At 56.7% G+C, this 11,135-nt stretch overlaps 1 protein-coding gene across 1 annotated transcript; it reads left to right on the top strand.

Annotated features, from left to right (window-relative positions):
* The first annotated feature begins 2,783 nt into the window (after window positions 1-2,783).
* VSIG8 (V-set and immunoglobulin domain containing 8) lies at window positions 2,784-10,635 on the top strand. The gene is made up of 7 exons (XM_014848322.3): window positions 2,784-2,985; window positions 6,484-6,659; window positions 7,117-7,318; window positions 7,442-7,663; window positions 8,423-8,548; window positions 8,873-9,080; window positions 9,958-10,635. Exons 1-7 carry the CDS (start codon window positions 2,937-2,939, stop codon window positions 10,235-10,237), a joined length of 1,263 nt encoding a protein of 420 aa, XP_014703808.2. The 5' UTR covers window positions 2,784-2,936; the 3' UTR covers window positions 10,238-10,635.
* Window positions 10,636-11,135: the final 500 nt, after the last annotated feature.

Raw genomic sequence — 11,135 nt, 5'->3', positions numbered from 1 at the left:
GCAGGGCTCAGGGCACAGGTAGGAAGGCTGACAGCTTCGTTTATGGGCCCCAAACTGCAAGGAGGTGGCAATTAGCCCTCAGTGGGTCAAAGGAGAGCAACAATGTGCCCTGCCTTTTGAGGCTTTGAGGGGCCCCGGTGTGGAGCCCTCAAAAGTGGCTTGGCTATTCTAGGAGCATCTAGGCCCTCAGTCTTTCCCAACTCCCATCTCCTAGACTCCAAAACCAGGACCCGCCCCTGGCCCAGTAAAACTGCCTCGGATGGACCCCATCTTCTACTGCAATTTGGTGTCAGCCCCACTCATTGCTAATAGCTTCCTGCATCCCCTCCCCAAATGCCTTTCTGGGGGCTTGACCAGGTGGTGAGCTTAGGTTGTGGAGCAGGATTTCAGAGGTTACATTTGTCACAGGATTAAGTTGTTCCATACCCCTCAGATGGGCTCGTGCATATTTGGAACTCTCCCCCAAATCTTGGGACCCCAATCTACATGTGCCATTGGTATTCTCCCAGAGTGAAGGGATGCAATTCTAGCCAAACTTCGATTTAGTGCATGCAGGCTGAAGTCTTTCTACATCATAAATAAAACCTCATTTTTGATCCCCATGAATCCCCCTGCCTATACAGCTTTACCCACGTTCTAACCCTAACCCAAGCCTATTCTAACTCGAGTCCCAAACTCAATTCTAACCCAGCTGTAACCCGAATCCTAAATAAATCTCAACCCAGCCTTCAGTTTAGCTCTAACTGCATTCCCAAGCACAGCTATATGAAACTAAAACCCTGTTTACCATAACCCGAATCCCAGTCATGAACCCTAGCCTCAGTTCTAGCTGTCATTCTAACCCTAATCTCAACCTTCATTCCCATCCCAACCTCAAATCTGACCTCAATCTCATTCATAATTCCAATTGACCAACCCCAATCTTAACCCCAACTCCAGCCTTCTCCCCAACTCCAACATTTGCCCAAATCCAGACCCAATTTAACTCGAACCCCACCTTCAGTTTAATGGACCCTCAACCTCACTACTTTCTTTGCAGTCTCCCTCTTCCTGGTCCCATCCGTTCTCCCCTCCACCCATCCCTGACCTTCCCCACGGGTGGGTCTAGTAACCCACAGGGTCACCAAGCTATTTTCTTGGACCACTCTGGATTGAAAGTCAGAATGCCTGGGTGTCTCCCTCTTAGTCAAGCCACAGTAGCATCACCTGGGCTGACTCCTCCTGTTTCTCCAGGCCACTGTTTCCCCCCTATAAAGTGGGGATAATGATCCCTGCTCTCCAGAGTGTGCAGGACAATCCTGTAAACCCCCAAAATAAACAAGGAAATGAAAATATTCATTGTGTACATCTGGTGGGTGCCAGAGCGCCCTGTTATTGTTGGGAGAGTAGGGCGAGGGGTTTGGAATGCAGAGATGCGTGGACTCCTTGTCCTTCCTTATTGTTCTGTCTTATTTTTCCTGGAGGGGTGGGCTCAGCATCCCTGAGCCCCATAACTCTCCCCAAGACTCTTTCCTCACTGCTCTTCCTGTGCCCCCTGTCAGGGATGGGGGAAGGCCCTTGACTCCTCTGAGGGAGTTGAGCTGTTGAATGGGGCCATTCACTGTGTGTGGGGGCAGTCCTGGAGTCCAGGGAGGCTCAAGGCCTGTTCTGGGAACCCCTGGACCCACTAGCAAGCGCAGGCCCTCCACTTTCTCTCTCTGCCCACCACGACCCTCCCCACCCCAGCTCCAACCTTCCCAGAACTGTACTGGCTTAGCCACTTGACGAGCAGTCCCGGTTATGAGGGTCCTTGGTCTCCTTTTCTGTGCATAGAAGCACAGACACCAAATGATCCCTAAAACAAGTCCACACAGAGGGGCTCAGCCCTTCTCGACATGATGCACGGGCATGTCCCAGTGAGTGGGTGCACACGTACACAGGCACAACCCTTCCAGGCCCTCCTGGTGCTATTCCCTCCAGCATCCCCTGACCCACCCCATCTGCTCACCTCGCTCTGTCCACACTCCCTGAGACCTCTCCTTCAGGCCTCACTGAACTGGTTTTAGTTCTGTGTGGGAGGTGAGGGGCTGGATCCCTCATAATGCCACCAGCTTCCAGGGATTCCCCTATGCTCAGGGATGACCTTGCATCAGGGATGGATTGGGGCACAACTCCAGAGGGGGCGGCCAGGGGAAGACCATGTTCCCTCACACACCCCTTCCCTCCCTCTTTCAGCTCAGGAGGGCTGACTCCCTTTGAAGTCCTGGGTCCCTTTCATCTGGCTGGGCCTCCCCTCCAGCCCCAGTGCCCCCTTCCCTGCTGCCTCAACCTGGGGTCGGGGGGTGGGGACCCTGGAGAGTCGTGGATATATATGTGAAGGCGTGGGGATGTGGAATGCTGGAGGCTGCACTGGGAGGGTGTGTTGGACACCTGTGCCCTGGGGTGACTGTTGACCCTTCAAGGCCTGGCCAGCCTTCCATCCCAAGCCTGGCTTCTCCTTCCTCTTCTCCATTTCCCCTGGGGAAGGAGGCAACAAATGAGTGGTGAGGGGAACTCTGTGGACGCTGTGAAATGGGGCGACTGTTGTCACCTCAAGGATGTGGCCAGGAGGAAGTGGAAATTTAACAGATGCCTAATTACAAGTCCCACTGGCCTCCCTGAGCCACTCTCGGGATAGGGAAGAGCTTGGGTAAGGGCTGGGTAATGCCTGGGTAGGCCACTCTGTCACCCCGCTAATTAGGTTTCCTGGGACTCCTCCCCAAGGCGGGGACCAGGCCCCCTCCCTCCCATAGAAATAACTCTGGCTGCTCCCCAGCTGGGCACTCATTGCACCTTCCTGCCACCCTGGGCAGTGTCTGGGTCCTCAGCTCCCCCTCCCTCCACACACCACCACTGGCCCACCGCCAGCGGCCCCCGGGATACCCAGCCCAGGCGGAGGAAACACCGAGCCTAGAGACATGGGAGTTCGAGGAGCATTCCACCTTCTACTCGTGTGCCTGAGCCCAGGTATGGGGCTGGGCAGCTGGCAGGGATGCCCACATGACACCAGATGGGCAGGGAAAAGGGCAGTGAGGGGCTCATAGAGGAGCCTTGAGGGTGGTCTGAGATACCCTGGCAGGGTGCTTCCACCCTTGCCCTACTGCCACCTGGGTCTGGATATTGCCATGGAGCCCTCCCCCGAGGAAAGCCCCAGCCTAAAGGTGTGGGGCATATGTCAATGGGGCAGAGGTCTTTGATGGATCCTCATCATCACCCAGAGCCTGTGGGGCTCACACATGCACGGACATGCTGCGAATGGGAGCACAGGGCTTGCGTGAGCTCCTCTGGGAACCGGGGGTGGGGTAAGAGGGTCAGGTGAGCAGCAAAGCTGGGTGGGGGCTGAGGAGGAGCCTGAGAAAGCTCCCTTTTCGTCAGTCTGTGTGCTATTCCCAGCGGGAGGGCCCTCGCCCCACTCTCAGGCCAGAGCTAAGGGTAGGGAGCTGTTTGCCTTGAGGGGGCAGAGACCGGGGCTGGTGTAGTCTGAATGGGCTGCTTCCAGCCGGCCAGTGAGAGCCCAGGCCTGAGAACTCTGCTCCAGGCCCCTGGGCTGTGAGAACTCCAGGGTAGTGCCCCCTCCAGGATGAGGCCTGAGGAGGGTGGGGACGGCAACTCCAGGAGCCCCTCACCCCACTGGGGCACACTTTGAGGGCAGGGCTCAGGATGGGATATTATGGCTGCCTGCCCAGGTTGGGGCAATTCTCGGCCAGGGCCATTCTATGTGGGCATCGCTGGAAATGGCTCTGAGACCCTCCTGGGGTTTAGATTCAGGATGAGGGGTCGGGGAGGAGCTTGAGAAGGAGGGAGCATTTTCAGGCTTTGTATGAGTGTGTGTGCGTGTGTGAATGATTGCATTTCCGGCAGGATGTCTGCAACACCCTCTCTGTCTGGTGAGAGCTGGGCTGGCCAGAGCCCACTCGGGAAGTGCCAGCCATGCTATGGGGACCTGGGACATCTCCATGTGTGTGGCGTGTGTCGTGGGCTTTGTGCATTTATGCACCAATACCCTCTCACGGGGCCACCTTTTCTCCCCTCCCTCACCTTCGGAAGGAGGGTTAGGAACTCTGCAAGCAGCTCGAATACTCACAAAGGATTTCCAAGCTCAGAGTAGACACTACTACTGAAGTGACACCTCCCTGGAGGGTGCAGCCCTGTACTTTTGTGGAAGGACAATTAGTCACCACCATCCTCCTTCCTGGAGAGCCCATTGTGATTTCCCTCCCTCTCTCCAAGTCTCCGCATTCAGCTCTCTCTCCCGCTCAGGCTTTCTTCCTTCTTTCCAGCCTCTCTCTTCTCTCACCTTCCCTGGAAGTACTTCCTCAGTGCCACAGCAAGAGGAATCAAGGTGAGGCACCAGGAACAGCCTCCCCGGGAGAGTGAGGGGTGCAGAAAGGCTGGAACCCTTGGGAGGACATTGAGAAAGCTTTTAGGGAGATTGAAAGGCTAGGGTGAGGCTCCCTGGCTGGGGACAAGGGAAGACACTCCGCCTAGTGCAGGGTGGAGGCCCTCTCCTTCCAGCCCGTCCCTCCTTCCCAAGCCCCCTTCCTTGAATACTTACCCCGCTGCGTGGCTGGCCCCGGGTATGGGGAAAGTCCTCTTGTTGTGGGTTGCTTCTGGCAGCCCTTCCCCAGGGTGGAGCCTCTGCTCTTTGCTGAGTTCTGGCTCATGCCTGGCTTGCCTTGTGCCGCCCTAGGATCCGGCAGATGGCATCAGGATCCTTATCTCAGGAATGAGCTGCTGTTCTCTTGGCCTGGGGCTGGAGGAGGCATCACCAGGTCCCGTTAGAGCCCCAGCAGCCAACCTGCCTGCTCTGGGTTACCCTGGAGTCTAGCAGGCATTTGGTCATGGCTGCCGGCCCAGCCACCGTTCCGAGGAGCAATTAAGTGATGCCTGAGGTTTTGGGGGTGTTGAAAGGGCACCTGCTGGCTCTCTAGAACCAGACTAAGCTTCTACAGGTGTGTCTGGTCTTGAAGGAATGCACATGGGGGACTCCGTGTATGCGTAGTCGGCGTGTCTTCCGGATTAACGTTAATATGTTTGGGTGCAGATGTGAGTCTGTACGGATCTGACAGTGTCTGTGTGTATAGGAAGGTGGGACTGCATAGGTATGCATCTGCACTTGGAAGGCTTGTAACAGTGTGTCTAGGTGTCGATTTCTTCGGCTGTGACAGTGTGTAATTGTGTGTGTGAGAGGTTCTCTAAGTGGGAAGGTGGTCCCAGGAGAGAGCCAGAGAAGGGCAGAGCAGAGGTTAGGGGCTGGGACTCCAAGGGACTTGCTTGCTGACTCAACAAAGAATTCAGGAGAGTGTGCTGGGCCGGGTGAGGGGCCTGAGGAGAGAGGGTTGCAGGAGACTGGGAGATGGAGTGCTGCCTGCCCTACCTGCCAAGGTTGGGGCCCTGGGCACACCCCCCTTCATATTCCTCTCTAGGTCCAACCGGTTGGGGCTATTGCTTGCCTGGGGTCAGGGTAGGGAGGGAGAGGAGCTCAGCCCTGAGTTGCCAGATCCTGGCTCCTCACAAAGGGCTGACTCAGTGGAGCTAGTGCTGGCAGTAGTGGGAGGGGCCCCAACTGGAGCGAGAAGGTGGGGGCAGCTGTACCCGAGCTGCACAATCACACAAGGGGAAGGACACAAAGTCCACAAGGTCACATGTCGGCATGCAAGGCTCACACTGCCCTACAGATGCATGTGGCCATAGTCCGAGGCACACACCATCATTCACTATCACACAAGAACACAGCCAGTTTCCTGGTCACAGCTGCCCACTGTCACACACAGGCACACTATCACTTAGAGCACTTACACAGCCAGGCATACAGGCATATAGTCACAGATACACACTGTCATACACAGAGACAGACACAGACACTGTCTTCTGCTCCTTGGGCTGGAAGGGGACCCCAGAGGCCATGGTGTCCATTCTTCTGCCTCCAGACAGGAGCACCTCACTTGGCCCAGACAGAGGCAGCTTTTAAGGAGTCAGGCTCTTCCATCAGAGCATTTAAAAACTCAGTGTGGTCCATGTGCCTACACACACACACACACACGCATGTACCATCATGTAAATATATAAGCAGACACCCTGCCTGGTCACGTGCATGAGTATCCTTACAGGACACATAAGCAGCCACAAATACTCATAAGCACGTAATGTACATATGTGTACGTACTCATACATGCACACACAATCATGCAGACATACAAGCATACAGAACAGCTATGTATATATGCAAACAGTATTCAGATGCATTCCTACACAAAACCAGAATATAGACATACTTACACAAGCGTGCATAGACATGCATATACCAATTCATACACCCACATACTCAGAGCAGCTCCTCCTCCCTACGGAACCCCTACTGAGACCTGGGTTGCCACCTACAGAAAATGGTGGAGGGAGGGGCTGAAGCTGACCACGCAAGCTATTTTTGCTCCCCTCACCCCACGTGCTCTGCCTGGCCTGTAGCACTGCTGTCTGCTGTGCGGATCAACGGGGATGGCCAGGAGATCCTGTACCTGGCGGAAGGTGATAATGTGAGACTGGGCTGCCCCTACATCCTGGACCCTGAGGACTATGGTCCCAATGGGCTGGACATTGAGTGGATGCAGGTCAACTCAGACCCTTCACATCGGGAGAATGTGGTGAGTGCTGTGCACAGGGTTCCCCTTACCCTACACTTCATGGTGTCTTCCTGTCGGCAGCCCACACCCTGAGGGAAAAAGGAGGGCAGACAAGGAAACTAAGACCTCGAACCTCCCCCAAGGTCTCTCAGGAAATGGGGCAACAGGGATGAGAGCTTTGCAATCACAAATCAAGCCAGCCAGTTCATCCACCTCCTCCCAGCTCAATCCAAAGGGAAGATGAGGCATGGTCTCTGCCTTTGAGAAGTTCTCAGCCTGACTTTATACTTTCCAAAGTGCTTGATGTCATCTGATCTCACACGATCTATAAGAGGTCAGTGGATCAGGCATCATATTCCCATTTTTCAGCCAAGAAAACTGAGTCTGAGAAGTTCAGTGAATAACCCAAGGCAGCCAATCTACATGGCCCTCCTCGGCTCTGCCTGTCTCACCACCTCTGTTTTCTTCTCTTCTTCAGTTCCTTAGCTACCAGGACAAGAGGATCAACCATGGCAACCTCCCTCATCTGCAGCAGAGGGTCCGCTTTGCAGCCTCAGACCCCAGCCAGTATGATGCCTCCATCAACCTCATGAACCTGCAGGTATCCGACACAGCCACCTACGAGTGCCGGGTGAAGAAGACCACCATGGCCACTCGGAAGGTCATCGTCACCGTCCAAGGTATGGCTAGACTCCTCTGGGAGCTTCTTCCCCAGACTTCAGAGCCAAGGGAGGCTTGGCCACCCTGAGCCTGGCTCTGCCTCTTGGCTGGGCCCTGGCTCAGAACTGCTTGCTTTCCTGCAGCACGGCCTGCGGTGCCCGTGTGCTGGACTGAGGGCCACCTGACACACGGCAACGACGTGGTGCTGAAATGCTTTGCCAATGGGGGCACTCCGCCTCTCTCCTACAAGTGGGCCAAGATCAGTGGGCACAGCCGCCCCTACCGTGCTGGGTCCTACCATTCACAGCAGAGCTTCCACTCTGAGCTCTCTTACCAGGAGTCCTTCCACAGCAACCTGAATCAAGGTGAGGGGGCCCCAGGAGAGGGGAGCGCGAGAAGCAGAAGGTAAGGACTCTGGGAACTGCTGGGCCTTCCGTGGTCATCAGTGGTACAAAGTCAAACTTAGAAGCCCTGTAGGAGACTAGTCCTCTGAGCCTGTTTCAGAAGCTGCTATTGAGGGAAGAAGAGGAGGCAAAAGGGGGGAGTCAGTCAAAAGCAGTATGGTTAATTTGGAAGGAGCATGGCCTAAGACAGACAGAGCTGGGCTTGAATGCTGGCTGGACCACTGATTGGCTGTGAGACTTGGTTGGGCAAGTGGCTTAACTTCTCTGTGCCTTGGTTTCATCATATACGAAAAGGGAATAATAATGTTTGCCTTCCAGGGGCACGTGAGGATTAAATGGGATGAGGCGGGTAAAGTGGCTGGCACCCAGGGAAGCTGGCTAGTACTCACAGTCGAAGAATATCAGAGCTGGAAGGCACCTTAGAATTCCTCTGGTTGACCCTGTCCTCTTTGTACAAATGAGGAGACCAAGGCTCAGAGAGGGGACATATTTCCCTAAGATACCTAATGGTGTCTCTGTCCTATTGCTGGCAGAGGGGCCCTTCTTTGCCCCTCTGTTCCAGGAGGGGCAAGGTGACTCACCTGGAGAGTGGAGTGGACCTGTGTGTGTATACACCTTCCCTCGTTCCACCCACACACAGCCCACAGGGGCCTGGGTTAGGGTGGAGCTCTCAGAGACCAGGCCCCTCAGCCTCACTAGAGACCCCTGGTTCTCCTTCAGTTGCAGGCCTGAGCAATGGTGACCTGGTGTTGAACGACATCTCCTACAAGGATGACGGGCTGTACCAGTGCACAGTGGCCAACCATGTGGGCTACAGCGTGTGTGTGGTGGAGGTGAAGGTCTCAGGTATGTGCAGCCGCCCTGGAGGTCCCATGGCTGGGAAGGTTGGATGGGAGGAACTTGGGCTGTATTTTGGAGCCTCATCTGGCTCTGCCTTCCCATTGCCCTCAGGGCATAGGTCTCCACCTAGGGTAGCTGGGAAGCCCTGGGAAAGACATGCAAACGTAAGGGGTTCACTTGCATTTCCCCATATACTCCTCACTGGGTGTCCCTGAGACCCCCCTGAATCCCTCTCCCTCTTCCCCACAGGCCCCTGCCCTGGCACCTCCTGGTTAGCCAGGCACCTGCCACGCTGCAGAAAGGCTGACTCCTCTTTACTTCTCTCCACAGACACCGGGCGCATAGGCATCATCATCGGCGCAGTGCTGGGCTCTTTGCTCATACTGGCCTGCCTGTCGGTGGGCATCTGGGGGCTCATCTGCTGCTGCTGCGGCGGCGCCGGGGTTGGCGGCGCCCGCGATGCCTTCGGCTACCGCAACGGCGGCGGCGGCGGCGGGGTCGGCGGAGGGGCCTGCGGCGACTTGGCTAGTGAGATCAGGTAAAACCTGATGCATGCTGCATGCTGCTGTGCGGCAGGGGACCGGCGCCCTGCCCCTCCTCACCCTTGCCTACCACCGGCCGGCTGGGACACCCACCCCAACCCTGTCCGCCACCGCCGGCGAGTGCTGGGACCGCAGCATGTCGACCTGCCAATCATCGCATGGCTTTCCTCTCTCCCTCTTCCCACGTCCAATCTTCACTTCTGCTCCCCTGTCCGCCACTTCCCTCCTGTCCGTGCACCTGTCTGTCCGTCTCGTCTAGACTGTAAGCTCCTAGAGGGCAGGGCATGTATGCTTTTCACGTTTCTCCTGTATTGCGCCGGTGAGAACTCTGGACGTGCTTATTTAAGAAAAGTTAATAATAAGAATAGTGCTAATAACATATCAGAAACGAACTAGAAATAAAAATAGAACAAGACTAGTCGTGCTAATGATTGCAGTGCCCTAGGGATAGAGGAAAAGTTGGAAAAGATTGAGGGGCAGGAGGTGAGGAGAAGAGGGAGAGAGAGGTCAAGGTTAGTTAAGGAAAGGACAGGGAAAACAGCTCCTGGATCTCCAAGGTTCCCTCCCTGTTAAAGCCGGTGGTTCTGCGAAAACATCTGAAGGGGACTCGAGGGCGTCCAGATGGGGCTGCCTACTGTGGGCTGTCCGGACACATGAGGACAAGCCTTGTCTAGAGGATGGGGATGGTGGCCCCAGGGACCACTGCGGGGTCGCCGGCCTAGGAAGAGGCAGAGAGGAGGGTAGGTCGAGGCTGAGGGAGGGAGGGAGGCGCGGGAGACGAGAGGTTGCCAAGAGCCCCCGGCTCTGCCCAGGCCGTGCCCACGCCCCGCCGCGGAGGAGCCCGCTCACCCGCCCGCCTGTTGTTTTCCACAGAGAGGACGCCGTGGCGCCGGGGTACAAAGCCAGCGGGCGCGGCAGCCGCGTCACCCAGCTCCTGGGGTACCCGACGCAGAACGTCAGCCGCTCCCTGCGCCGCAAGTACGCGCCTCCGCCCTGCGGCGGCCCCGAGGACGTGGCCCTGGCGCCCCTCCCCGCCGCCGCCGCCGCCTCCTGCGAAGCGGGCCCCTCCCCAGTCTACGTCAAGGTCAAGAGCGCCGAGCCCGCCGACTGCGCCCAGGCGCCGCTGCCGGGCAAGGACGGCCTCTTTGTGTGAGCGCGCCGCGCGCCGGGCTGCGCCCCGGCCGGGAGGAGGGCGCGGGGCTCTCTGCCTGCACCTGGGGACGCTCTCGCGCCGGCGCTGACCTCGTCTGCCCCGGGCCGCTCGACGGCTGGGGGACTGTAGGCATTTCCCTCGGGCAATGAGTAGGGAGGCGGAGCCCCCTTCCCCGAAGTGGGAGAGGGCGGGGGAAAGCAGAGAAAGGCCATCGAGAGCCTGGGAGCTGGAGGGAGGAGGAGGTGTGCGAGCGCTTGAGGCTGGAGGCCCGGTGTCCCCAGCCAAGGCAGAGGGCCCCGGGGGCCAGGTGGGTGGGGGTCTGGACTGAATTGTTCTGTGTGTGAGAGCTGAGCTCCGAGGCAGCAGTGTTAGCACAATAAAAAAACTGTAAGACTTGAGACTGAGGTGACTGTTGGTTCCACGGAGGGTTGGGCATAGGGTCAGGGTGGAGGGCCCTGCTCAGGGCGGTGGGAGTGGGAGAGGTTGCTCCCTGTCGTCCAGCATCATTCCTGCACCATTACCGCCCTTCCCCTCCTTGGATAGGTAGCTGCCAGAGTTAGAATCCTACTCCTTCCCTATACAGATTGGGCAACTGAGACGCTTCAGGCTGAATTTTAAACCCAGAATCCCGCTTTTCTCTCCCATTCCAGAAGGTCAGAAGAGGCGAAACAAGGGGCTGGCAGAGATGACCTCTCTGAATGTTCCTGGACCATTCTGAGCATCTTTCTTCCTCCTCCCCTCATCTCTCTGTTCCTGACTTCCTCATCTCTACCAGATGTATGCTTTCCTTCTCAACAACCAGGAAGGCTTTCAGAGTCATGCTTGTAGGGTAGAAAGACCTTCAAGATCATCTAACCTAGGCCCGTTTTAATGGAAAGGGGATGGACATTTATTGGGC

Source organism: Equus asinus, chromosome 25 (genome assembly GCF_041296235.1).
Source record: "Equus asinus isolate D_3611 breed Donkey chromosome 25, EquAss-T2T_v2, whole genome shotgun sequence".
Classification (NCBI taxonomy): domain Eukaryota; kingdom Metazoa; phylum Chordata; class Mammalia; order Perissodactyla; family Equidae; genus Equus; species Equus asinus.
The sequence above is the reverse complement of the archived record's forward strand: the minus strand, read 5'-3'. Positions and strand labels throughout refer to the sequence as shown.

Bases quoted from the DNA above. Each gene is read 5' to 3' on its own strand.
- VSIG8 (XM_014848322.3), top strand. From the start codon at position 2,937: ATGGGAGTTCGAGGAGCATTCCACCTTCTACTCGTGTGCCTGAGCCCA. The intron at 2,986-6,483 runs GTATGGGGCTGG...CCTGGCCTGTAG, and splicing joins ACTCGTGTGCCTGAGCCCAG to CACTGCTGTCTGCTGTGCGG. The intron at 6,660-7,116 runs GTGAGTGCTGTG...TCTCTTCTTCAG, and splicing joins CTTCACATCGGGAGAATGTG to TTCCTTAGCTACCAGGACAA.